Raw genomic sequence first — 27,279 nt, 5'->3', positions numbered from 1 at the left:
CCGTGATTAAAATTATAGAGGGCTAATTGAAAAAGCATAAACTGAATTGAAGAATTCCTAATTATAGTTTGCTTTGAGGTGTTAATTTCCTCCATAATGAATGCATAATTTCTTGGAACTAGAAAAGGGGGTTGCTGCACCAGCATGTGGGCTGCAGATGGAATGAAGGGATTATCATAAATGCAGCCAGACAATCTGGAAGAATAACCCTCTGCAGCCATGGTGCTCTCCTGCCTCTCTGTAATTTCAGTTCTCCTCGCACAGTGCTTTTCCAAAGCAAGAGGCAGAGGTAGGAGATGGGGAGGGATTTGCTGACTGTGCAGAAGGAAGGGGAAATAAGGCTGGTTTAATTAATAATAGTCATGGGGCAAAGGAGGAAGGTGAGGAGAGGAGAGCACGCAGTGGTTCTGGTAGAGAGGAAACGATGCTGAGTTCCCTTGTCACCTTTGACAAGTCCCTAAGTGACTGCAGGAGCTGATGTTGATGCAGGCTGAGGGCTTTTTCTGGCAAGGGATACACCCTGTATCTAATGTTTTCTCTTGTATCTAAAATATGGCTAGTTTTGAAGGGAGCTGGTGAACTACAGGATTATGAGATACAACCTCTGAATGTTGGCATCTGCCCCATTCCCACTATGGTGGAGGTAAGAGGTGTCCCCAGATGATGTATGGTTTGACTCAGTCATAGAATCATTGAATAGTTTGGGTTGGAAGAGACCTTCAAAGTACTGAAAGGCTGCAATAAGGTCTCCCAGAGCCTTCTCTGCTCCAGGCTGAACAACCCCAACCCCTTAAGCCTTAAAGATCTTTTCCAACCTAGACAATTCTATGATTCTATGATAGACTAGCTGCAAATTGCTGTAAAGAATTCCTTGCCCTTGGGACTTCCCTTCTCCCCTTCTTCATCCTCCTTTTTCCTTCATTCAGGGGCAGATGTAGTGACGGTACCACCAAAGCCCTCTCTCTGGTGTCAGAGACATGCTCACTTTGCACTTTCTGCAAAGCACTAAGTGTCCAGAAAAGGTGGAAAGAATCTGGCTGATGCAGATTCGGAATCTGCATCTTCAGGTGCTGAAAGATCTCTTAGCCAATGGAGCTCATATTTTGTGTTGTACATTGATGACACAGCTGCGAGTAGACTCGTACCTGACCACGTGGGCCTTGTCTAGTGTCGTGGTTTAAGCCCAGCCGGTGAGTCAGAGCCACGCAGCCGCTCACTGACTCCCCCCCTTCTTCCTCCCCCCGCTCCCGGAGGTATGGGGATGAGAATCAAAAGAATGTAACTCCCACGGGTTGAGATAAGAGCAGCCCAGTAACTAAGGTATAACACAAAACCGCTACTGCTACCACCAATGATAATAACGATAAGGGAAATAACAAGGGCAGAGGATACAATTGCTCACCACCCGCCGACCGATACCCAGCCCAACCCGAGCAGTGATCTGGGCCTTCCGGGTAACTCCCCCCGGTTTATATACTGGGCATGACGTGCTGTGGTATGGAATACCCCTTTGGCCAGTTTGGGTCAGGTGTCCTGTCTCTGCTTCCTTCCGGCTTCCCCTCCTCCCTGGCAGAGCATGAGACTGAGAAAGTCCTTGATCAGGGTAAACATTACTTAGCAACGACTAAAAACATCGGTGTTATCAGCGTTGTTCCCAGGCTAAAGTCAAAAACACAGCACTGCACCAGCTACTAAGAAAGAGAAAAATGACTGCTATAGCTGAACCCAGGACACGAAGTAAGGAAATTTCTCCTGAGGTCAGAAACAGAGCAGGTTCCCCCTTTTTGTTTTCTGTTATTCTTAGCTTTCTAGTTTGGAAAAAACCAAACATACACAAAGCCAACAGAAGTATTTGTTCTCTCTGATGTCTAAAGACATTGGATTCTTCTGTGGGGGTTTTTCCTCCACAGACTAGAAGGCATGGTTGTGGAAAAGGGAGAGAAAGCTTTGAAATCCAGACTAGATTATTTCTGCGTCCAAATGGACCTAATTTCATGGAAGCCATTGGAAATACTGAGAATATATGCAAATATACCCATCCGCAAGCCACCATGTTTATGAAGGCTATAGCAGAAGGTATTGGACAGTCCTAGCAAGGGAGTGCCGGTCTCTCCTTGTCCTGCAGGTTGTTCAAGAACCACATTGGCTCTTCTTATGCTTGAAACTTCATTCTAGTCTTAAACCAGTGATCACTGAGGATAGGGACAAGACCTCAGCCAGTGGTGCTGTTGAATGCTGAGGGACATGAACAACAAAGGGGCTGGGGTTTTTGTAGATAAACAGATGGTAGATGACTCAGGAGGAGAAAACCAGCTCCAAAGCCACTAACATGAGCTCCTGTTGCAGCAAAAGCTGTATCTGTCTGCACTCATCATCTTTAATCTGCCAGCTTTGTACTGGAGAGATCAGGACTGGGCCCGTTCCACTGGGGAACAGCAGCTATTATGTCTAATCTGTATTGGAAGCCAGGTCAGGCTTATGGAAATGGTTGAGATAATGGAACACAGAGCTTTGGAATGCCCTCTAGTTCTTTACTTTTTTTCTTTCTTTTTTTAAACTTTTTATTTCCCAAAAGATTAAACTGAGAGATTTAAAGCATTTAAAGAAATGATGCATACAGAATACAAGTAAACAGATGCAGCAGCAGTGTTCTAGTGGTCTGGGGATGGGAAGGGGTTGATTGTGTGAGTGTGGATAGCATCTTTCATTAGACCTAATGATACAGCTGGGAAAAACAGATTTTGAAGCACACAAATCCTTCTTTTTGGTTAGTACATGCTGACTGTCAATACAGTTGTCTTTTTGACAGCTACTTATGTTTTGTGTGGGTTACCATGTTTTTGTTTGCTGTGCGTGGACCATGATCAGACTTGCTAAGGATTATATGGGAATATTGGCATTACGAGATTTCTTTCTGTAGCTGTCCTTCCTTGGAAGGATGTGGTCATTAGTTGGTCATAGCAGAGTAGTGGTGAGTGGAATATTGTGAGGTTGGAGTGAGTCCAGAGGAGGCCACGGAGCTGCTGCGAGGGCTGGAGCAGCTCTGCTCTGGAGACAGGCTGAGAGAGCTGGGCTGGGGCAGCCTGGAGAAGAGAAGGCTCCTGAAGGGGAGACCTTAGAGCAGCTCCAGTGCCTAAAGGGGCTCCAGGAAACCTGGAGAGGGGCTTTGGACAAGGGCCTGTAGGGACAAGGCAAGGGGGAATGGCTTTAACCTGCCAGAGGGGAGATTGAGATGAGCTCTTAGGCAGAAGCTCTTCCCTGTGAGGGTGCTGAGGCACTGGCACAGACTTTTCCCAGAGAAGCTGTGGCTGCCCCATCCCTGGCAGTGTTCAAGGCCAGGTTGGACACAGGGGCTTGGAGCAACCTGCTCTAGTGGAAGGTGTCCCTGCCTGTGGCAGGGGGTTGGAACTGGATGAGCTTTAAGGTCTCTTCCAACACAAACCAGTCTGGGATTCTGTGATATACAACCAATACTGTGTGATACCAGGCAAGTCACTCATTGTGCTTTCTCCATGCCACTGTTTATACACCTACAACAGTGGGGTCATTATATATCATTCCACAGAGGTCTGTCAGAATTAAAGTCTACCCACCTAGGGTCTGAGGCCATGTGGCATTGCATTTGACATTACATTATCACTTGTTTTTACCAAAAAAGCCCAAACAAACCCAACCTCCCCCCAAAACCCCAAAAAACTTCCACTACTTTCTAATAGATTTTTCATGGTTTACTCAGTTGTGGGAATTTTCTGCTATGCTGCAGTTTGACTGCAAAGGAGTTTCAGACAAAGTATCCTGGCCAAAGCTAGCATTTGATACAGTGATGCTGGCAGGATGCTTTTTTACAAATACAAATTGTTTGTTTGGGTTTGCCTTTTCTCCCTTAAGCTTGGCAGAGTGTGCACAAGTCCTGAAATGAATTGAGGCGCCCACTGCATGTCCCTCAGGAGAACACGGGACCATCTCTCTTTTCTACAGAGGGAACATGCAGCCTTTAATCTTCCTGACTTTTTCTAGAGGCCCTTTCTACCACTCTAGAAATTTAACAAAGCTGGAGAGTTTAGTGAGAAAGAAATGCCCGTGCGAAAGCTCTCCCTCCAACTAGTATTATCCAAGTGTGAAATCGCTTCCCTTTGTTCATGAATTTCAGGGTACCACATCCCTTGGTAGTAAAACCAGATAACTGAACTGAATAAGAGAGCAGAAGAAAATGTGAAGAGACTCTCTTACCAGCCCTCTTGATTAAATGGATTGCGTTATGATTGGCTCCAGCTCAGCAGGTTTTTGTCATAGCAGTAATTACCATCTCTTCTTTCTATGCCATTTTTACAAATCTGGCTGAATTTTGATGTTTTGTTGGCATTCTTCAACTTCAGTGAATTCAGGAGAAGAGTTGTTTAATTTAAATGAGTGTTAAAAGAACACGCAAAAATAACTGCAAAATGAAGGATCTGGTGTGAATAACTTTGCAATATGAGAGACTATTTCCTCGAGTAGCATCACTATTATAAGCTTTATTTTTGTGAATGCTCTGCAGATGTGAACAAGCTGATTGATGACATTGCAGCCCAATATCCATAACGGGCTACTTTTGAATCTTTGAAATAGCCAAGCATATTCCAGGAGGTGACATGGCAGAGCAATCTCTTTTCTCCTATTTTCTGCATAAAAACATTTATTGAAAGTTAACCTGAACTTCAGTATATTGTATTCCCATGCATGGGGCTGTTCCAAAGCCTAATGGGAATAGTAGCAATCTTTAATTGATTTTAATGGAGTTTGAATCAGTTCTTAAATAGACAGAAAATTGCAGAACAGAGCACTGGGTCCTGCATGCACATCCTAGGTGGCTCTGCAACTCAGTTCATTAAGTTTTGTAGATGAGTTTCAGAGCTTCTGATTACGGGTGCTATTGAAGATACGAAATGGTGACATTTTAGAACATGTGAAGCAGGTAACTCAATTCTCAGGAATATATTGCCACTTGTTTAAACCCAGGGCACTGGATGAACTTGGAAACTGGCTGTGGAGTTACTTCTCAATGCTGGAATGTTTGATTACAGGATTGCAGGAGGAGCCTGGTGAGGAAATACTCACTATTATAGCCAAAGGAAAGCAGTGCAGTGTATTCTCAGAGCAGCGAGTCTCAGCATAAGGCTTTATGGCAGTTATCCATTTAGTTCTTGTCAATTTTAGGAGAATTTGTGATATATAAATCTTTTTTAGAGTTTTGTGGGCTTTGGTTGCATTTCTTACAAAATCCCTCCTGTGCAGGTTCAGGGGAGGCTGGAGGCACTGTAAGAAGGATCTCATTTACTGTTTAATTTCACCATTTCTTAGGGTAAGCTCTATAGAGTACTGGTAGATTTTTACAGGATATTTCTAGCTTCCATCCCTGTTATATTTCCTCAAATTTCCCATTATTTTATTTCTTATAGTCTGTGTGGCAGAATTCAGGCTTTTATTTAGATACCTTTAGAAAAAGAAAATAAAGATATTGATGCTACTCTTCTGTCTCTGTTTGCATCACTGAAACCATCTTGGCCATAAAACAAGCATGTGCACTTTCAATAGCTAATGTGAATTCTAAATGTGGGTATTGGGCAACACGTTCAACCCTTTCCCATTCCAGTATCCTGGGAGATGGTCCATGCTGTCAGAATAAACATCATGAACCTTCATAGATATATACAGATATATTTACGTCGGCTCCATCAAATTTAACGGGATCATAGGTTAAATGGAAAACCAGATGGTAAAAAAGCTGATGTTGAGTATCCTTAGCCTCGATTCTGCAACTTCACTGTTAGCTTAAAAATGGGCTCTTAAAGCTGAGTGGTACCAGTGGGTACCAGTGTTAAATAACAGACAGGGAAATGTCTCAGGGTGTGTTTCCCGTACCAGCATCTCCGGTGTGCAGGTCTGTGTTTGATCGCTGAAGTTATATCTGATTTCTGCAGCTTGTTGCAGAGGTCTGCAGTAGGAAATCAGCACTGGGGGTGTGGGGCTTCTGTGTGGTGCTTGCAGAGAACATGAACAAGTCTGTTGACAAGGCTCCGTGGCCTTAAGAGCATGCTGCTTAAAAATGTTTGCATCGTAAATAAGAGAAAAGAAGCTGAATTAGTTATTGTTCCCTCTAGTTAATGTACCTTTGAACCTGCTCAGATGCACCCGATGCCTTTTATTCACCTCTGTGCAGCATTAACTCCTTTGGGTTGGTCAGATAGTATTTGGATTTGAGTTTCGTGGGTTAGAGTAGCCTTTTCAGAAAAGATGAATCTGTTCATTCCATAGAAGAGGTGCAACAGTGAAAATTCAACATCCAGCTCCATGTTGGCTTGCTAGATCCCACATGCCTTCAGCCTGAGATGACACAGCTACTGGAAGCTGCAAGTCTTTTCTATCCTTACTTATTTGCCCCTTTTTGTCCTTTTAAATTTGAATTAATATAACCATTCATAAGGAAACCACCGTCTGTTGGTACTCTCTTATTTCCTGTAGCCTGTTAAACAGTTACTCTGAAAGGAATGTGTTTGAGAAGTTCTTGTTCTCTGTGAACAAAACCTGCTCATACTGATGTGCTAAAAACCACATTGCAACATCAAGCTGTACTAATTGCCACTTATTTTTGTTCCCCAGGAGAAAATATTATTGGAAATAATACATGGCTGATAATATATTTATGTGTTGCATACAAAAATTAAATGAAAATGCATTAAATGTTTATATGACACGTTTAAGAACATTTAGTACCAAAATTGGCCCAGAGGGGGTACTGAGCTGCAGAAGCATTGTTTCCTTCAAGCTTTAATAAGTCAGGTAAGGGGATCACTGTAAGATTACAAAGGAATGCTATTCCTTTTCCTACTCTACAATTACCAGGGGTATAGTAAAGATTTCACTCTGTTGGTAAGTACTATGTCAAGATACCGACCTGCACTGACCAGATGTTGAATGTTTTATGGAAAGCGCTCACTCAGCTTTTCCTCTCCATGTTCATACACATCCTATATCCAAAACTTGAGTCTGGTCTAAATACATGGCTGGATTTGTGGACAAGAGCTTCCTCAGTCCATCCAGCAGCACAAAAAGAAATCAAAGAGCAGGGGAAGGAGAAGTCTAACAGTGCTCAGGGAGAGCTCAGTGGCACAGAAACAGGCTGTGATTTGGAATGTTGATTATCCACACTTGTGCTTCGACACTGAATAGAGATTTCATCATTTAAAAGATTACCTTGTAGATGATGGTAAGAGCACATTTTCTTCCTCTCCAGACAACATTTGTGCTGTGACGACCATTATGGCTGGTGCGTTTATCAGTGATTTAGGATGGAGCTGTCACAAACTTTTAAAAGCTTCTATTAATGTGGTTTTATCTATCTAAGACCTCTGAAATCCATCAAGGAACACTGTTCTGGCCTCCCTTTCTCATAGGAGTGTGCAGCTGCACATCGTGGCAGTCGGCTCCTCAGCCTTCTAGGAAGTCAGGCTGAGTGGTCCAGATGTGAGAATCCCTCAAGAGCTTCCTAGAGAGCAGAGCTTATGGGTGCTTGGGAAGCAGTCCTGTCCTGTTGTTTGTGGGGACAGCAGTGTGATGTGGCTGCGTGAGGTGGGATAGGGTAACTTAGCACTGGGAACACAAGATCCCTGTTTCTATTGCCCTGCAGCGTGCATGTGTGTGGGTTTGTTTGCAGTGTTTGCAGATGTGGCTGAATATTAAAAACATAGTGGGTTTACTGTATCATCTTTCAGTTTATTGGTACTGAAGTTGTTATCTGGTGTTGGGAGTTTAAATGCTCTGCTTCTGTTGTCTCCTTTAATATCATTTCAATGTACGACACTGAAACTTTCTTGTATCCAGCTGGGCATTTGCAACTGATGTATTGATTCCTGCTATGAAAGCAGTGTTATCTGGTAGTGGCTAGAAGCAGTAGCTTTGAAGCTTGAGACAGGGAGAGCCCCAGGAGATCCGTGTTACTGCCTTCCTGGTAGCCAGAATAAGAGCTATTAGAATAGTTTGGATATCTCCTCCTTATTTCCATTGCCCACATTTTTTTTTCTTCCCTCTAGCACTTGCTTTTGGAAAGCCACTCCTCTTTTCCCTTGGTTGTCTTCACACTGTGTCAGTCGTAAAAAGTAGCAAATGATTGACCCTGCTCAGCACCAAAGCATAGATGTGATGGCAGCTTAAGTGCTTCTGCAGGCCAGAAGGGTAGACTCACTCACCAAATTTAGTTTGAGTTAGTGCCCCACCACAAATAGGGATCATAATGTATCATGGAAAGTTATGATCTTCTGAGCAAAGTTGACTGACTGTTGCTCTTTTGAGATTTGTTGTAGTGATGCAGATGGTTTGGCTGAAGTTTAGGGTGTGTAACTGGATGCTTGCTACTCAGAATTCCCACAGGAATTTTATTTGGATGTAGGATCATTGGCTCTTTGCTCTGATGAAAAGGTAAAGAGTTATGGGAGCATCTGAATGCTGGTGGTAGCGGGTGTGGAAGCACTTGGTGTGCCTTGCAGCCTCTCACTGGTTAATGCAGGGAAAATGCCCTGACTCCTAGTTAAAAACAGGACATGAGGAAGAGAGCACAGCCTGAAAAACAGGGCTGCAGCAGGAAAAGAGAAGAAAGAAGATGAGACTGCCCCAGTCTGTGCACTGGCTGGGGGTGACTCCAGCACTTGGGAGGGTCCTGGAAGATTAAAATACTGGGATCAAAGTATCAGAAGGTGAGACCTAAAGTGATTATTTTATACGGAAGCAATTTCTCAGAGTGGTAATCTTCAGTCCAGAGTAATCTTGGAAATCAGCCACTCTCTTGAGCACTTGGAGATGTCCTTATTTCCATTGCCCACTTGCTGAGTGTGGCCTCTTGACCACTACCAAATAACTGAGAGAGAAGAGTGAGGCTGAAGGATGACAGTCACGAGGTCAGGCAGGTGAAGAACCCAGAGATGAACATGCTGTGTCAGGCAGTGTGAGTGGGGCATAAAGGATAAAGGTGCCAAGAAAGCAGTCAGTCACTCATCATGAGTTTCACAAGAGAGAACAGTGACTGCAGCTTCAGCTCAGGTACTTGTTTCATAGAAAAGGAGACAGCGTTTGAGCAGACTAATGGGGTTTTAACTTTGAACACAAATGGGACATCTATTACATTGCAATTGAATTCTCATGAACATACAGTTGTGCTTCCAGAGACACTTCAAGTTATACCAAAAGAATAAATATCAAAAGTGAAATGTCAGGTTGCTAAAGAGTGAGTTATCCTTGTGAAAGGAAGAAGTGTGTCGATGGATAAGTAGGAAAGTGAAAACGAGAAAGAATACAGGCAAAAGAGTATCTGTTATTAGGGTTTGTATGTGAAAGAGTATCTGTTATTAGGGTCTATATGTATCGGAACTCTTGCTCATGATAAAAAGAGTGCCTGTGCTGGTGGAGCATATATTAATATTCTCACGGGAGAAACTGAGAATGTCTTCAAATGATTGTCCCTAATGATTAGAGTGCAGTTATCTGGTGACCCGTATCCCTGGGAGCTTCCCCTTCTCTGAAGACAGACAAGTCCATAGGTTCATTGCTTGTAAGTGGGATAACCAAGTGGGATAACCAAAGGCAGCCTTTGGACACTGCTTGGGAGGGAACCCTTCACCTCTGTGTTAGCTGAAAGGAGATTAACTGATATTTACACATCTATATTTATGTATGTACATAAAGGAAACATTTTCTATAACCAGAAAATAAGAGTGTTTGGGATTGAATAAAATAGAAATCAAGCATTTTTAGGTTAGAAGACATATGATAGGACAAGGGGCAATGGGTTCAAACTTAAACAGGGGAAATTTAGGTTAGATATAAGGCAGAAGCTGTTCCCTGTGAGGGTGCTGAGGCGCTGGCACAGGGTGCCCAAAGAAGCTGTGGCTGCCCCATCCCTGGCAGTGTTCAAGGCCAGGTTGGACACAGGGGCTTGGAGCAACCTGCTCTAATGGAAGGTGTCCCTGCCCATGGCAGGGGGTTGGAACTGGATGAGCTTTCAGGTCCCTTCCAACCCAAACCAGTCTGTGATTCTATGATTTGAATGTCTTGAGACTTCTGTGGGCCCCAAATAGTAAGTAAGAACTACCAAGATTGCTGTTACATATCATAGGGGCCAGAAGCTTAGCAGGAATTGAAAAGGCTTAACATTTCGTAGAGTTGGAAAGAATATGAAGAGTTGTTTCCTGAAACAAAAGTGAATTGGGAGAGCTGTTAAGCCCCCTTCTCATTAGGTAAGGTGTAGCCTTTTAGTGATGGAGGATAGGGGGAGACTTGCTATCAGGAATTAATGTTAGAGAACTCTGCATTGGAGGATATATCCCAAAAAGACATGTGAGGGAGGGCCAAAAAAAAGTTATGTTCTTAGAAGCTATGAGAATTTTTTTCATCTAAACCGGTCCTTGTACCTTGAAGCCATTTCAAAAGGGACCTGACCCCATTGCCACTTTCTGATGCTCTGCTGTACCACAATCGCCGTTTGGCCAAAGCAGTTTATGTTTCAACTTGGTGGCTGAAGACGAAAGCATCTGCTTTCAGCACATGGAATATCCATTATAGGTTGGATGTTTTATTAGTCACTCCTTTTTCCAAAGAATGATATTTTTGAAATTATTCTGGTTTTCACCAAGGTGTATCTTGATTAATTCAACTAAGTCAACAGAGCAAGTGATCAGCATCTTGCCCACATAGCGGCCACTGCCACTGTTACTGGTGTGCAAGAACTGTGTGTGCAGTGATGTTCTACCTATGTATTTCTTACTTTGCTTTACTATTTTCCTTTTATTGTTGGAAACATTCTTGATATTATAGGCTCTTGGGGCTCTAAACTTCCCTTCCTCTCTCCCTCCTAGTGTCTATCAACTGGTTGTCAAGGAGGAGAAGCTGCAGAAAGCACGAAGAGCTGCCGACATCATTGAGTGCTTCTCTGTCCCAGTGAGCTACAAGAACGCTTCCAGTCTGGACTCACCACACTACTTTGCAGCTGAGCTGAAACCCATCAATCTGCCTGTCACTCAGCCCTTCACAGTGGGTGACAACAAAACCTACAATGGCTACTGGAATGCTCCACTGTCTCCCCTGAAAAGCTACAGCATATACTTCCAGGCTCTGAGCAAGGCAAATGGAGTAAGTGGAATATTGAAACTGTACATAAGAGCACCTCTGTCTATCCTCATCTTTCTTCTTCCTTCTCCATTGGATGCTAGTTTAACTCCTCCTTCTTATCCTCTTTAATGTACATTAAACATGCCATTACTTGTCCTTCACTAAGTCTCTCTCTGATGTCTAGATTCAGTGAGAAACCTACTGGGGAGCCAGACGCTAAAGGCACATGTTGGCATGTGATTTACAAAATGAATTGCTTGGAATTTGGATTTGTTTTTCTTCGCAGTTGTATGAATGTCAGAGGTAGGGGCTATTGTGCTTTTAAAAGACTATAACTGCAATACCTTGATAGTCTCCAGTTCTCAGTGCTTGTGATTTTGGAGAAGGCATGAGATGAGAACTACGCAAAAGCTGTGAAGTTGGATTACCTGGTAGCTTGCATTTGGTCACTTCATAATGTAGCACTTATGGTTGGGAGTGTCCACTAGATGAAGTTGTACTATACGTCTCTGTGCATGTCTGTCTTACTCTTTGAACACTCTGAACATATACTTACTCTGTGATACTAAGTTTAAAATGGAGAGTGCACAGAAAACAGTTTGCCCTATTCTCAGACTCAGATGACATCCATGTAATGCCCCAACAGATCCCATTATAGGAAGAGGGAAGGCTTCTTTTCCGTTTTCTATTCAGCCTAGGATAGTCTGTGACCTTCTCTTTTACCTCTCCTGTTCCAGGCCAGATCAGCTAATGGTCTGCAGGCCAGAGCCAGACTAAGCACATTCGCCTTCCTCCTCTTTGACTCCCCTGATTGTTTTTCATTATCACATAACACAATACAATTTGACACTCTGATCTCATGAAGAGTGTTGGAGCATTAACGTGGCATCAGGAAGTTGGGTAGCCGAGTCTGTTGTTAACACATCTGCCAGTACTTCTATGAATCTCACTTTCATGTAGGTAAATTCTCTGAGACATCACCTCTGAAAGAGCAAAATTAGAAAAATCAATCAAACGTGAATGGTGGAGGCTTTGGTCTCCCCTTGGGATAGCGTCTTTTACATCCGGAACACTACTGCACATCACAGAGGACTGTGCACTGTTTAACAGGCTGGCAATGCCAGTGGATGCTTACAACATATCTTGGTAGTTTACTACCTTCATTTATCACCATTCTACTGCAGAGTTCCTGCTGTGTGCCCGACAAGCACAAATCTCTGCAATACTCTGCTTTTCACCTTTGTTTCCTGTCTAGTTGATAGGTTCCTTCCAGCATTGCTCAATTAATTCAATTTTGGATTTGCCTTTATAAAGGAAATTATGAACTATATGTGTGTGTCTGTGTCTAGTTAGTTCCCCCTTGCGTGATAGTTAATTGCTAGTGAATGGATCCCCAGGGAAGAAGAAACTTTATTTGCTTAAGTACAACATGCTATAAATGGGTTATATGGATGGAAATGTTGGCTTCCCTTGGCATTCCTTGGATTAAGGCAGCACTGATGTGTGGTTCCTGCTTTTGCTGAATCTCTGGAGCTGGCAGGTTGCATCACACTCTGCTTATAAGGTGGTAAGGAAAGGATGACTTGCTTGTGCTGTTCTGATAGAAACACAAGACTGTGAAGGACTTTTTAAGCATGGATTAATCAAAAGAGTCTGTATGCAATGATACACAGTTTATGGCAGCAGGAGAAACCTCCTGCCAGACAAAGCAAATTCCTGTTTGAGCAAGCAATAATTTATGTTGGTGCAGTATATGCTTATACATCCTGGAAGTGCACTGCTGTGGGAAAAATACAGTGGAAATGGCCAAGAGTGGGATTTAGATCTGCAGAGGAGTAGCTGTGACACTTCTGATTTTGTGCTAAAGTCCTTAAGCCCCACATTTCAAACATAAGCTGTAAATAGTTAAGTTTCGTTTCATTCCCAGAATTATGTGTGTATATATATATAAAATTTATATATATATATATATATATTTGTGTTTAACAGTATTATTGTGGGCATAATTTGTGTTTAAGAGTTCTGGGTTTTCATGTGTGTCTATAACCTGAGCAGCTTTGACTGTTCTTCCTAAAGCCAACTAATAGTTCTGGCTGTAACATGGCAATTCTGATAACGCACACCCCCAAAAACTCTGAGGCAGTTAACAATTTAGCACAAGTGCAATACAGCCTTGTGTTCCCTTGCACATGAAAAGCTCAACACAACATTGCCACTCAGTTTTTAATTAGGATACTCTGTAGTTTCATTAATCACTGACAGGGTTGGAATAACAAAACTCCTGTCCACATCTGGAAGCTGCAATGTGAAACCTCTGTGCAGTGAACCAGAACATCTTCCTTTGGAAATGTAGGGCTCTGGTGAGAGCTTAATTTGAAGAAACATTCGGTATGTGGTCAAAAAGCTTGATTAGGAGGAGGCTGGAAGTGCTATAGGAGTTCTGCATTGTTTGAGCTCCTCTGTACGTTGTGTTCATTTGGTGTTCTCGTCTGTTCGGCAACCATTAGCTGTGGTTGTTACAGTGAAAGGAACATAATTAACAGCTGGATGCAAAACAAGTGTGGCAGATTGCTGCAAAATGAGATCACGAGCTTTTCTGCCTTCTCTGGTGCAGGGTTGGGCTTGTTGTTTGGAAGCCTGAATGAGATCGCTGTTGCTGGCTGAATTCTTTTCTCTGCACAGTTGCCTGAAGTTTGGTCAACGTGGTGCTGCTTCCAGACAGGGGTCTAAATAGAACATGTGTGAAACAGAAGAGTTTTGAGCTTTGTTATACAAAATGCTTCCAAATTGTGTGAATTTCCCTCCTAGGGGCTGTCGAAAGCCAGATGCTGAGCTGAAATGTGTCAGAGCTTGAAGTAGGAGGGGAAAAAAGAGAGAAAGAAAACAGAAGCTCTGGGCTTTGTACCAGTGGGGGTGAGAAGCACCATTAGTTACTGTATAATTGTTAGAAAGAGCACAAGAAATGACACAGGAGGAAGACTGGACAACTGGCTTCGCTTTCCTCTGGCAGGATCTCCATACATGCTGTTGCAGGTAGTTAACTGATATTTGCTGGTTGTGCTGGTGCCACCTGCTACAGATGGCTGCCTGACAGCGCAGGAAGTTTTCCTTGTCTGAAAAACATCCCCAAGCTCAGCTCCTTCAAAACACCAGCCCCTTCAGTATTCATCCCTCTGAAAGGGGTCTGAGGCGCCGGCAGAGGGTGCCCAGAGAAGCTGTGGCTGCCCCATCCCTGGCAGTGTTCAAGGCCAGGTTGGACACAGGGGCTTGGAGCAACCTGCTCTAGTGGAAGGTGTCCCTGGCTGTGGCAGGGGGTTGGAACTGGATGAGCTTTAAGGTCCCTTCCAACCCCAAGCATTCTGTAATTCCATTAGGTGAGTCATGTATGGCAACACCCTGTTACTCCTTATCCTCTCTTATCCTTATACTGACTAAATAATCAAAATTTAAATGTTGCAGGTTTATTGTCCCCAGGTTCTTTATCTGGGTCGCTGTAGGTGACAGTCTCTGGTTAGTGATCCAGCAACACGCTCCGATGGGGAGAACTCTTTGGCTGCTATGTGAAACCTGCCTGAATTTTTGATCAGCTTCCTAAAAACCCTGCCTGGAGTTTAACTCGTCCTCAATGAGATAAAGGAAATCTGCAGTGGTACCATTTCAGTCAGTAACTCTTGGCCATTTTTCCTCTAAGTGGGAGATGAGCACAGCTGGAGATGATGCGAGCCTGGTGGTCCAAGAGGTGGGTGATGTTTTCAGGCCAGGATTGTAAAAAGTAGCACCACTGGAATCAATGAGAATATTATTTGTGAGGGAATAATAGGCTCTACAGAGATTCTTATTGATTTCTTTTCCTCTCTAATGACTTGTACTACATGCACAATCGGGCAGTTCATTATTTGCAGGGGACTTCTGGCTGGATGTCTAGATGCTGACAGGTCTGCTCACAGTACAGAGCATTGTTCTGGGACATTTTGGAGGTATGGATAGAGCTGCCAGCAGAGAGGTGGCTTTCATCCCTGTGGAGATGGCCCATGGAAAAAACAGTGAGGTACTTCAGCATGAGCTGTGTTTTGACAAATGAAGTGTCATCAAGGCTGCCTGCATTGCTGCTGTGAGCTATTAAACAGCTTTGGGGAGCTCTGTTCTGTAGGATTTCGGGTGCAGTTTTGTCCATTTATGTTTACTCCTCCTTAATCTGATGTTGGAGCTGCTGGGGCAGAAATAAAGCAGCTGTGGAAGTGCTTCACTCTCTGTAAGCCTCTGTTTCCACATCTGGTTGGCCATACTGGGACAAGAGTATGTGGATCTTTGAAGGTCCCTTCCCAGCTATTGGGTCCCTAACCCAAACTTTTCTGTGATTTTATGATTCTATGACCTGTGTGTTTTCTGGAGGGTAAATGCAATCCTCCTCCAGTCTGCCTCATATCTGAGAGGTGTGGGTCTTCATGATTAGCTATGTATCAGTGACATAACTTTCTGTTGTAAATAGTAAAAGCCCTCCCACTTTGTTAAACCTCCCTTCCCTAAGTAACACAGATACTAAAAGATAACTGGAAAGGCAGTACTAGGTTTTGCTTAGGCTTAGAGAACTAGCTTAGTTGCTTAGAGAAATAGCAGTTTCCTTAAGCTTGCAATAGAAATTATAGGGGAGTCCACTGACCCCGAGAAGCTGTGGCTGCCCCATCCCTGGCAGTGTTCAAAGCCAAGTTGGACACAGGGGCTTGGAGCAACCTGCTCTAGTGGAAGGTGTCCCTGCCCGTGGCAGGGGGTTGGAACTGGGTGAGCTTTAAGGTCCCTTCCAGCACAAACCAGTCTGGGATTCCTCGAGATGTTCCCCGCAGTGTTTATGTTGTGTGGAGCAGGTCCCCAGCAAGCATGCTCTGTGTATAGCTCTGGAACGTGCAGAACTGAAGCTGCCCCTGAGGCCAAGTGAGAGGTTGGTAATTACAGGTCTGTGCACCAGCAGATGTTGCAGCTGCCTGATGGAGCCGTGCCTGCAGCAGGGCAGCCCCACACTGGGGACAGGAGCTCTCACTGGTGCTCAGACAAGGCAGGAGCTGGTTAACAATGCGCAGTCATAATAATAGTAAAGGGAAGCAAAAAATGTGGGTGTGAAAACAGATGGATGACAAAGCTCGGCTGCTTTTATTGTTGTTCATAGGCTGTAAACAGCAAGCTGTCATTTTGAAAGAAAAGAATAAAAAAATCAGCTGACCTTTCAGGTTGTGAAGCCTCAGCTGTCACATAAACATATGTCCTGGTGCCCTCATAGCCCTTTTCTGCAGAAAATTATTCCCATCCAAACACTGAAGAGACAGAGGCAGAACTTGTCTTGCTATCATCCAAGTACTTCCGCGAAATGCACCTTTAGGAGTCTAAGTAATTAGTAGACAGCATCAGCTCCCTTGCTTCAAAGAAGAAACGAACTGCATGAAACAAACTATTTTAACTATTGTAAAACGTTAAAAAACCTCCCAAAGACTCCCAAAGCAGTCTTCCAGTGCCTAAAGGGGCTATGAGAAACCTGGAGAGGAGCTTTGGACAAGGGCCTGTAGGGACAGGACAAGGGGAATGGCTTTAACCTGCCAGAGGGGAGACTGAGGTGAGCTCTTAGGCAGAAGTTCTTCCCTCCCAGCTGATGCACTGGCACAGGTTGTCCAGAGAAGCTGTGGCTGCCCCATCCCTGGCAGTGTTCAAGGCCAGGTTGGACACAGGGGCTTGGAGCAACCTGCTCTAGCGGAACGTGACCCTGCCCGTGGCAGGGGGTTGGAGCTGGGTGAGCTTTAAGGTCCCTTCCAACACAAACCAGTCTGGGATTCTGTGATAAGATTTTCTGAAGATTGGATCAAGAGCTCTAGGACATGTTCATGCAGTGTTTTCTCATTCCAGGATCTTGATTAAAATATGCCTGCATTGTTCAATGACTGTATATAAAGGTCTGCCTTAACCTGACAGTGATACAGAGGTGAATTAGTACTGCTACTGGGATCTTAAATTAAGTTATTCCTGTGACTTCCGCCATAAAATGAAGTAGATATGCTTTATATCTAGGATCCTGGGTCATCATTAAGATTGTTGCAGACATATAAGGCATTTGAAAGAACATTTGGGAATAACATGGAGACTGAAATTTGGGGATTTTATGTTTAGTTTTCTAAAACTTTTTGTTATTATCCCTTTATTTCATTGCTTCTCTTATAATTGATTTAAGCCACCAGGATGGATAATGAAGAATTACCTACGTTGTTTATTCCTGCTTTACAGTTGGCTAAGGAGAAGCATCTTCACTGTACAGGAAAGCCCCTGGTCTGAATCCAAAGTTGTATGTATTTATTCTGTTTCTTGGTAGAAAAGTTCAAGCTCACAGTTCGCAGCATCAAAGAAAAATAGAGTAAATTTAAAGAGATCTTATTTCTATAATTCACCAAAGAGATGAGCAGTGGGTTGATCAATGAGGTGATCAATGGAAATCAATGGAATAATCAGCCCTAATCAGGAATATGGACAAAATTCAAGTCTTTCAGATTCAGCATCCCTCGTAGCTGGATCCCTTGTAGCTGGATGCCTGGTGTCTGTGCGGGTTTTTATGTTTTCCTTCTCAGAAGATGCAATTTGAAATGAAGTTCTGAAGTCCAGATGTCTTGTTCCTCCAGTGATTGATTGCCCTTGCTTTTGGCAGTGCCAGATCATGGTCTTGAAATAACTGTTATTGTCTGTGCTAAATGCAGCAATTAGTAGATGTAGATGCAGATAGAACACACATCCTGTCTTCTCAAATTGCCCTGTGGGAGGGTAATGTGCAGGAATATGCACATGCTCAAATGAGATCGGTTACAGCATCATTAACAACATTTCAAGTTTTGTTCTCTCACCTCTTCCTCTGTCAGCATTGACTGATTTCTCCAGCTTTTTGCTACACTTTGAAGCTAACAGAAAGCAAGAAAATTGACCTCAACAAAATGTGAGCAAGTGTCCGCCTCCTTTTAGACTGCAAAACTGTTATCTTGCTATTCTTTTAATTTTCGTTGCAGATTTTCCAGGTCACCTTGTCATAGATTGTAAACTCCATCAGGATCTGTCTGTCTGATAATTCCCATTATCAGCATTGTGTGCTGAGGCTCTGCTCTGAAAAGAAAGCTGTGTTTTTCCTGCTCCATATATCATCACTAGCAATAGATTTTGGATTTCCAGAATAAGCTGGCAATTCAGACTGATTACCCACATGCAGAGATGAATGGGGAGCGCTGTTCTACAGCTGCGGTGACTTTGCAGTGCTGATGGGTATACAGGTTGTGTAGGGGAGATGATTTTGAAGGGAGAGAAGGGTGAGTGCACCAAAGAGATGCCTCTGGTTTATTGGGATAACCAGTGCTTCTGTCCCACTCTGGGGGCTCTATGGCTGGGAAGGAATGGCCTTAATAGATGTAATTTGTCCTTGGTGATCCAGAAATTCCTTGAGAGAGTTTGAAGGCAACATGAAAGGGACGGTTTGTCCTTCTGCATAAGTCATTGTTTCTAGACTATACACAGGGCTGCTTATATCCAGATAGTGTGGCTGACTGGTGTCTTCAGGCATGCACAGAAAGGCATCAGAGGGAATTGCTCTTGTGTGTGTCCCAGTGTAGATCCTGCAGTTGTCCCCTTCTGACGTGCAACGTACGAGGAGAAAGGCACACTGGGGCTGTGTGTTTCTGCTCCGGCTGAGGCCTGTCACAGATGGAACAGGTTCTCTCTGTGAGCAAATTCAGCTTTTCCCAGTGTTCATTTTTCTGCTCGCAGACAGACCGAGGTGCTCACGGTGCATTTGCTAGGCTGTTGTTTCCAGAGCGCAGGCAGCATCCATATTAATGTAGCATTGTTCCACACAGTAATTTATGCAGTACTCATTACACCTGAGACATGTACAAAAGCGTGTAAAGACATAAAAGTGCTACAGAACCCTGCAGCAGATGACTGCCTGACACAGCTTTTAACCAAAGCAACACATTCAGATTTGGATAGCAATCATGCACCGGACAGAAGTGACCCATGCCAGCAAGGGCTGTAGAATGAGGAGCTGGGGATAGCTGAAAGCAGATATTTCAGTGGAGGTGGCCTCAGAAGGCTGGTGCCTTTGAGCTGTTAGTTAAGCCAAACACAACATTGCTGTTCTGATCCACACTCCTGTTTATGCAGATCTGTGGGCTCTGAGGTGGATGGAACAAACGCGTTGGGTTTTAGCCCAGCTCTGCACTGAACCACTGCAGTGGTGTGGGTTGTGATGGAACAGCTCGCTTGGCAGAGCTGCCCTACAGCAGCTTTTCTGCTTCCCATACATAGCAGAGAGCTCCAATCTTCAAATGGCTGCTCCAGTGTCTGCCTGCCATGTGTTTAAATAAATCCCCAACTTGCAAAACTTGCATGGAAATCAGATGTACAATTGCATGTGCTTTTGACCCAAGGCTTCTCTGCCCATTACAGCTCAGGTCATTTAACTGGTGAATTCTGTTAGTTAATCAGGCAGTTACATGGGACCCATCACTCACACACGGAGTGTGGAAGAATGTGTTGTCACTCTTCTCAAGTTAGAGAAAGCAGCTGTAGGCAAGTCCATTAGCATGGAGTGTTTCATGCAAATAGAACTGTTGATGGTATTTTCAGAGATGAAGTGTAAGAAAAACGCTTGTTTGTTTTAGTTCCTTTTTAAGGAGTGTATGTTTATGGTAGATGGGCAAATGACACATCTTGATGTTTTCCTGTGGTGTTTTTGTATTTTTCAGGAAACAAAAATCAACTGTGTCCGGCTGGCAACCAAAGGTACGTGGGTTTCTTTTCCCTGCAAAGCACAATGCCAGTATTGTAAAAGCTGCAGTGGTGACACAACTTGATTACAGTGACTACCCAAAGAACAAGCCTCTTGCTTTCCTTTTTCTTAGGTTTTATTTCCTTTTTATTTGGTCTGGTGTTGTTTAAAAGGAGGATTACAAAGGCAGAACAACAGTTTCCAGAACCCCTCCACTCTCTGTAGACTCTGTTAATTTTTTAAGACAGGATATCTGTCACTGTGTTTCCTCCTTTCCCTTAATTCTGTTGTCAGTCCTGAGGACTGTTTTTGCTATTGGCAGAACATCACTGAAAAAGCAACATTAATTTCCTATTAAAATTCATTCTCTGTGCACCTGTATAAAGTAGATAAGTAAGAGGAGATCTTGTGTCAGCCTAACAGTGAATGTAGTGGGGCACAATTCTTATATCACACCATTCTCATGGTATGATTCAACAAACTAGTGGAGTATATTCCTGATTTTCATTGCAGTTAGTCCAGGACAGACCAAACTGATAGATCAGATAGACCAGACTGAGCAAACCTGAGACAAATATTATTAAGATGCGATGGTCCCATCCCCAGGTTGCTTCACAAGGTAGAGCTCTCAGTGATGACAATGTCTGGGTTCCTTCTTGAAGCTTAGAGTTGCTTTTAACAACTCTTGTAAGGACTTAAAAATCACTCCAGGGGCTGTTTTGACAGCAAAGGTGTCAGAAACCAATTTACTTGTAACACAGAGGAGTGGATGTAAAAGAACTTCTCAACGCATGTCACGGAATCCCAGACTGGTTTATGTTGGAAGGGACCTTAAAGCTCATCCGGTTCCAACCCCCTGCCACGGGCAGGGACACCTTCCACTAGAGCAGGTTGCTCCAAGCCCTGTCCAGCCTGGCCTTGAACACTGCCGGAGTCACTTCTGTCATAGTCTCAAAATGAGCCATAAGGAGATGATCTGGTAGTGGCCATGGGCCATGCTGTCCATGGAGGTAGCTCTCCATTTCCCACACTTACAGTGGCCACCTTGTGCCCTTGCTGCTTTGCTGTAATATGAAATAACTGCATCACTGCCTGTGGAGTCTTTAGAGAGTTAAACAAAATTGGCAGGGATCCATGATTTATTTTCTTTTTTGAGGCACCATCCCATTTTTCCCATTCTTTTCACTCCTTTCTGTTTTGTGGCAGCAACAGAAGTTAGTTACTTCTGGATACTTCCTCCTGATCCCTTCTGCATCTGCACTTACAGAGCTGTTGGGAGAGCTCAAAAAAGCCCCAGCTAACAATTCTTGGGTAGCAGAAGAGGACTTTTTCAGTCTGCATCTGGAGACATCCCCCAGTGCATTAGAGAAGCCTATGCATAGAGATGGTGAGTGCTCATGTGCATCCCACCCATGCAGTTAGTTCACTGCTGAGATCTGGTGTGCAGCCAGGTGGGGCTGTAAGCAGTTGTGTCACCACTGAGAGCCAAGGAGCATGAGCCATTTCTCCCCTTTCTCCTTTTCATCTGTGGCTCTGGTGCTCCCTCCATCCTCTTGTGGCCTCCCTTTTTGAAAAGTCCTTGTAAAATCTATCTTTAACTCATTCTCTGGTTACAAATGTTCTGTATGTCTCAGTCTCTCTTCCTTCCCCCTAAGTTCCAGCTGGTAGAGATGTGACCATTTTGAATACCTTATTTTGGCTTTCTGGTGGTGGAAAGAGAAAGAGCAGGAGTGGGTGAGACAAGTCTGCATGACATGAGTCTTCCCAGGGTTTTTCCAGTGCATGACTAGAGATTCTTCATGAATCAGAGAAACTAGATGAAATCTAGTCATTTCTTCTGGTTTAGTCCTTCCTTTTTCTGGAGTTGGTGAAGAAAGTTGTCACACTAGAAGAAGGGTATTTGCTCTGTGACTAACAAAGAAAAACCTCTGCAGTTTGGAAAATACCAGCCTTCGTGACCTTTTGATTTGCACTGTCTGATTTGAGTCCTTCAGAAACATGTCACAGAAGTGTTTGACCTTAAGTTGACTTCTGCAAACTGATTTAATTTTCATTAACCCATCAGGTCATCAGGAGGAGTCAATAAGCCTCCCTCATACTGTTGTTTCTGAATGTCATCTCTTTTTATAAAAGGATCTCTTACTAATATTTATTTGATAAGAGAGATAAAAGAGATGGGGAGAGGCTGAGGATGCCGAGAGCCACTGCTTTTGGATGGGCTTGTTCTTTAGGATTTCTCTTGATTGGCATGCATGGAAAAGGACAGGAAATTATGGTAGGTCTAGTGTTTATTCTCACTGTCTCAATGGTTATCCCTTTGGACTTACAGGCAGATAACTTACTTCTTTATCTCTATGGAAGTTTTTTTTCCCCCTTCTTTTTTTTCTCTTGTCCCCAGTCACTGAATGGCAATGTTGTATTTCTCAGTGCCTGACCATCAGCAAGGACACTGGAACATGCCCAGCAGTGGCTAATTTTACACAGCTTTAGCTCTTCAAAGGGATAGTATTTCCTACAGCTCACAGCAGGGGTAGCATAATGAGCAGATTTGTGGCCTGACAGTATCTCCCATTTTCTGGCACCTGGGCACAGGGTGCCCAGAGAAGCTGTGGCTGCCCCATCCCTGGCAGTGTTCAAGGCCAGGTTGGACACAGGGGCTTGGAGCAACCTGCCCTAGTGGAAGGTGTCCCTGCCTGTGGCAGGGGCTTGGAACTGGGTGAGCTTTAAGGTCCCTTCAGCACAAAGCAGTCTGGGATTCTATGATTCTACAAAGTATGTGCAGCGAAACAATATCTGAACAATGTGGTTCTGTGCTTTGGAGCTTTCCCATAGTTTTTGATTTCCATATGTCATGAGGCTGAATTCCCACCATACATTAACTTCATGTGAATAGGATTCAGACACTCCACATCCGAACTCCTGAGGAGGGGTGTCATATCTGCCTTCTCTCTGCTGGGCAGCAATGGACAGAGACACTCACAAAATTAACATTACATTGTGGCCTGTTCAAAAGCTGTTAGCTGGGATGTTCTAGATGACCTGTTGCTGTTTTCTACTCATTACATTGATTATCTTTAATGACATTGCCCTGTATTTATATCACTGTCTTTCTGAGGCTACAATGAGCAAACCTGTAGTCTGCCTTGAAGGAAATCATCAGAGCTGCTCACAAAGATACCCCTGTGGGGTCTGTAGTAAAAGTCAGGAAAAAAATCCACAACTTTATTGGAGGCAGGGCTGATCTCAGCACTGACAGCTTAAAAGCTCGGAGTTGGTACCAGAGAAAAAGCATATTTTGTTTTGATGGAAGAAAATAAATACATACTGCTAGTGCCAGACTAAATGTGCATTTGGGGATACAGGCTTAATTTTTCCATTCCTACACATTTGACACTTGCAGAAGCTCCATTAACATTAGTGAAATGAGTTCTGATTTACACCAGTGCCAGGAAGATGGGATCAAGATGTGTTTAAACAAGGCAAGTGGTTCTCTTGAAGCACTGGATTAACAAGGGCACTAAACGTGAATGTGGGAGTAATTAGGCAATGAAATGTGTTAGGCAGCGTGTTCCTGGGGGTTTAACACATCCTGGGTGTTGCTGCAGGGCACCTGGGCAGAAGCTGCAGAGCTTTAATTACTTGAGAGACTCATGAGGCTGCTCTGCTGCTGCCACTTAAGCAGGCTGGGAGGCAATTCCCTTTGTAAGACCCAGGAAAATGAAAGCAAACAACAGATACTGGGAAGAATCTCTTCCCTGTGAGGGTGCTGAGGCACTGGCACAGGGTGCCCAGAGAAGCTGTGGCTGCCCCATCCCTGGCAGTGTTCAAGGCCAGGTTGGACACAGGAGCTTGGAGCAACCTGCTCTAGTGGAAGGTGTCCCTGCCCGTGGCAGGGGGTTGGAACTGGGTGAGCTTTAAGGTCCCTTCCAATCCAGACCAGTCTGGGATGATTCTATTATGAACTCTTTAAAAAGCATTTTATTTCATTTAAGAGAATTTTGGAGATGTTCTGGTTTTCTCTCCTCCCCTTTTAGCAAGAAATAGACTGTTCAGACCAACCCCTGTTCAGTTCAGTTCAGCTTCTCAGAGGAGCTGTTCCCATCCCTCACTGCATGGTTTGGTCCTTGCTGCTCCTGTTGAGATGAACTAGATTCTTGTGGTTGCCAGAAAGATCTCTCAAATCTTTGTGTATTAGTTTATTAAATGTTGGGGTTTATCAGCATTTCAGAGCAGTTGGTCGTGGCACCAGTAGTGCATCCTCCAAAGCAGAGCTAGGAGATATAGCAGATACCCACTGGGTAAGTACAGCTGTTGAACTCTTTTCCTTCCATCCAGTGTCTTGGCTGATCCCAGAGGGAAGGGCCAGTGGCAGGGACTCATCATCAGCCTTTGCTGTGGTGGCAGTCCATCAGAAAGCTCTCTGTGTTTGTCCAGTCTCTGTAGCCCTTCCCTCTTTTGCCAGCATGTTTCTAATCCAGAAGCATTATTAACCTCTTGTGTCTGTGTGTGTATTTTCAGACTCGTTGCTCTCAGATTTCTTACCACGTCCAACCATAAACATCTCTCCTCACATGGGCTACTCCTCTAAATTACTGGAGTAATGTCATCTTACTCAGCATTAGTCACTTGGGTGCACATCATTAGCATAAACCACTCTTTAAAAACAAGTTTCTCATTAAAGCCTGATTTACCAGCTCTCTGCCATACAATTTTCATTCAGACAGTTTATTTATTAGTTTTGCCATTTGGTTTCCTTGATAGCATTTGTTTTAATCTGTCCCATTCTTTCTGAATTAACTGACTTGTTCTCCCTGTCTTAAAGTAACATATTTATATTGACACTTTATTAGAGCAAATTGCAACCTCTTACCAAGAGAGAGCGTTTACCTCTTGTGTTCTTAAAGTGCATTAAATTAATTTTACACTGTAATTGAAACCAAGGCAGAGGGCTCATTAATGGTTTCTTATCTCTTGATACTCATTTCTTCTTCCTTTAAAATGTGAGTTCTTGCAAATGAAAGAATGGAACTATAATAATCACTATAAGGTACATTTTTATTTTTCCCTGTTTTTTTACCTCGTGCATGCTGCCTGGGAACCATTTTGCTTGTTCTTAGCAGTAATGGATAGGCAACAAGTGACCACGCGAAACCTGCCCAGCGTCTTGAGCACAGGTGATTATCAGCTCAGGACAAGGAAAACTGCTCCAACTTCCCAAGTCTGAGCAGCTTCATGACTTCTTGTTTCACATTTGGTTTGCATGGAACAATATGACAGTTATTCTAACTACAGTGCACAGGGGGCACTCCTTTTGCACTGAGGTGAATACATGCTTGTGCATCTGGAGGACCAAACACCACTTAAGTCTCCACAGGGGCACTTGAGCATGTCTGGAGAGCCCCATGGATCCCTTACTGGTCCTATGCAGAGGCTGAATCTCTCTGGGCATGCATGGAGATGATCTTGCATTTTTTAATTCAAGTAGCTATGTCATTTTCTGGGGCTGAGTATTTCACTTAGAGTCCTGCTGTTGAAGAAATGATGGCAGGAAAATGAAAACTTGATTCTGTAAGCCCTCTGTATAGAAATTTCTGCTTGAACATGAGATGTCGTAGGATTGAGCCTCAGTAGCATCATTCACAGATCACTCCTGGGGAGGTTCAGAACTTCCCAAGGGTTTCACAGTTTCCATCAGAATGAACTTGGAGGTCTGTGTGTCATAAACTTGCCTTGCCATATGTAACACTGGGACCGGGACCATCATTTAACTCCAGAATATTTAAATGGAGAGGGAATCCTATCAGCTTGTGGAAATAGTTTCTTCTACTTTAGCCTGATGGGCACAGAATGACTTACTGGGATGTGACAGAGTGCTATGTGATTAATATGAAGGGGAGGGGAAGCAGGGTTGGTTCTCAGTTGTGAGATGGATTAAATTTGTTCCTCTCCCAGTGCTCTGTGGTTATTCCTATACAGCTGTGACTTCCTCACCCAACTATTATTTCAACTACACATCAGAGCAGTTGTGATGATACAGGTGCAAAAGGTATTGGGATTACTGGGAAGTTCAAATGCTTTTAAGATTGAGAGAAGTGCTCCTGCTTTTTTGTAGCATATAAGCACTGGAAGAAGGAACATTCATGGGAGATAAGTGCATAACAATATTGAGGCCTCAGTAATGAACCTGGGTCTGAAAGGTGACCAGGGAAATCATGGTGGGGAGACTGCAAAAAACTAATGGAAAATGAGGAGGAAAAAAACCTCCTACTGTTCACACACAGTTTTGCTGCATATGAAAACTGTTCATTTAATAGCTCTTTCTCCCTCAAATTCATTTAAGGGGGCTCTTTTGTTTTCTGAAATCTATTCTGGCTTTGTAGACAGATAATGTATTTTTTAAACAGATCTAATCCCACTTCAGATCTGTTTGTTATTGCATTTTGTCTTCTGATAGACTGGAATGTTACTCCTTTGACAGGTTTATTCTGTTTTGTGCTATTTATTTCAGAGGGGTTTATCACACTTTTCAAGTTGAATGCATGAAAACGTTTTTGTCTTTTTTTCCCCTGAACAAATCTCTGCCTTCTAAAAGTGACTTTTTAGCACAAGTTTGTGCATCACCATATTTAGTTGTTAATAGGGGACACACCGGTGTTGCTCTTGCTGAAAAATATTCCCTGCTGGGAAGACAAATCAAACTTCCAGGCATGTGGATGCCCACTTAATCCAGAGAGCATCTTTATTTGCACCAAACTTGGTATCAAGACTTACGTAGAGAAATTTAAAATGTCAGCTTTATGGGCTTCCTTATCGCAGGTTGCTGCTAATGAACCAGCTTTCTGTTAGTGAAGAACTTGGTGCAGAACTGGACGAAGCCACAAGTGAAGTGAGTTTGATAACTTCAGCCCAGGTTCTAGAGTACATTCTCTACTGCAGAGCTCTGCTGCACTGACAGACCCTCATCTTGGGCTCCACGGTTTGAGTAAGCAGTGGGAGGGGAGAGGGTACAAGCTTCAGAAAAGAAGGGTCTTTAGAAAAAGCAGAATGAAATTCATTATTGCTGTGTGATCCAAGCCTTCCTGGAATCAAAGCAAGGGTTCACCTGGAGTGCTGTGGAGGTTTTTGTCCCCTTTCAACACCCACCTGGTGTGAAAGGATGCTGTTGGCCCTGTATGGTGGCTGTGGCTGGTAGGTTGTACAGTCACTTTTGTTTGCAGATAACCTGGCAGCCAGGACAAGGAGTGGGGAGAATGTTAAAGCCCCAGTAGAAGGTCGAATTGGAAAGGATTTTTGCAATGGATGATTACTGACTTGTGAGGTTCAGGGGATCTTTTTTCTTCCTCTCTTTCTGCTTGAAGATT

At 43.6% G+C, this 27,279-nt stretch overlaps 1 protein-coding gene across 3 annotated transcripts in view; it reads left to right on the top strand.

Annotated features, from left to right (window-relative positions):
* PTPRT (protein tyrosine phosphatase receptor type T) overlaps positions 1–27,279 on the top strand; it is a 447,177-nt gene that overhangs the window by 338,772 nt on the left and 81,126 nt on the right. For 2 of the 3 annotated variants that reach the window (XM_030502878.1, XM_030502879.1), the window contains 3 exons: positions 10,884–11,157; positions 19,896–19,932; positions 25,036–25,092. In XM_030502878.1, coding sequence (XP_030358738.1) covers positions 10,884–11,157; positions 19,896–19,932; positions 25,036–25,092 — 368 coding nt within the window. The remainder of the gene's footprint in view (positions 1–10,883; positions 11,158–19,895; positions 19,933–25,035; positions 25,093–27,279) is intronic. The other variant, XM_030502880.1, reaches the window with a different exon arrangement.

This window comes from Strigops habroptila, chromosome 13 (assembly GCF_004027225.2).
Source record: "Strigops habroptila isolate Jane chromosome 13, bStrHab1.2.pri, whole genome shotgun sequence".
Taxonomy (NCBI): Eukaryota; Metazoa; Chordata; class Aves; order Psittaciformes; family Psittacidae; genus Strigops; species Strigops habroptila.
Note: the sequence above shows the minus strand (reverse complement) of the source record. Positions and strands in the feature narration are given on the sequence as shown.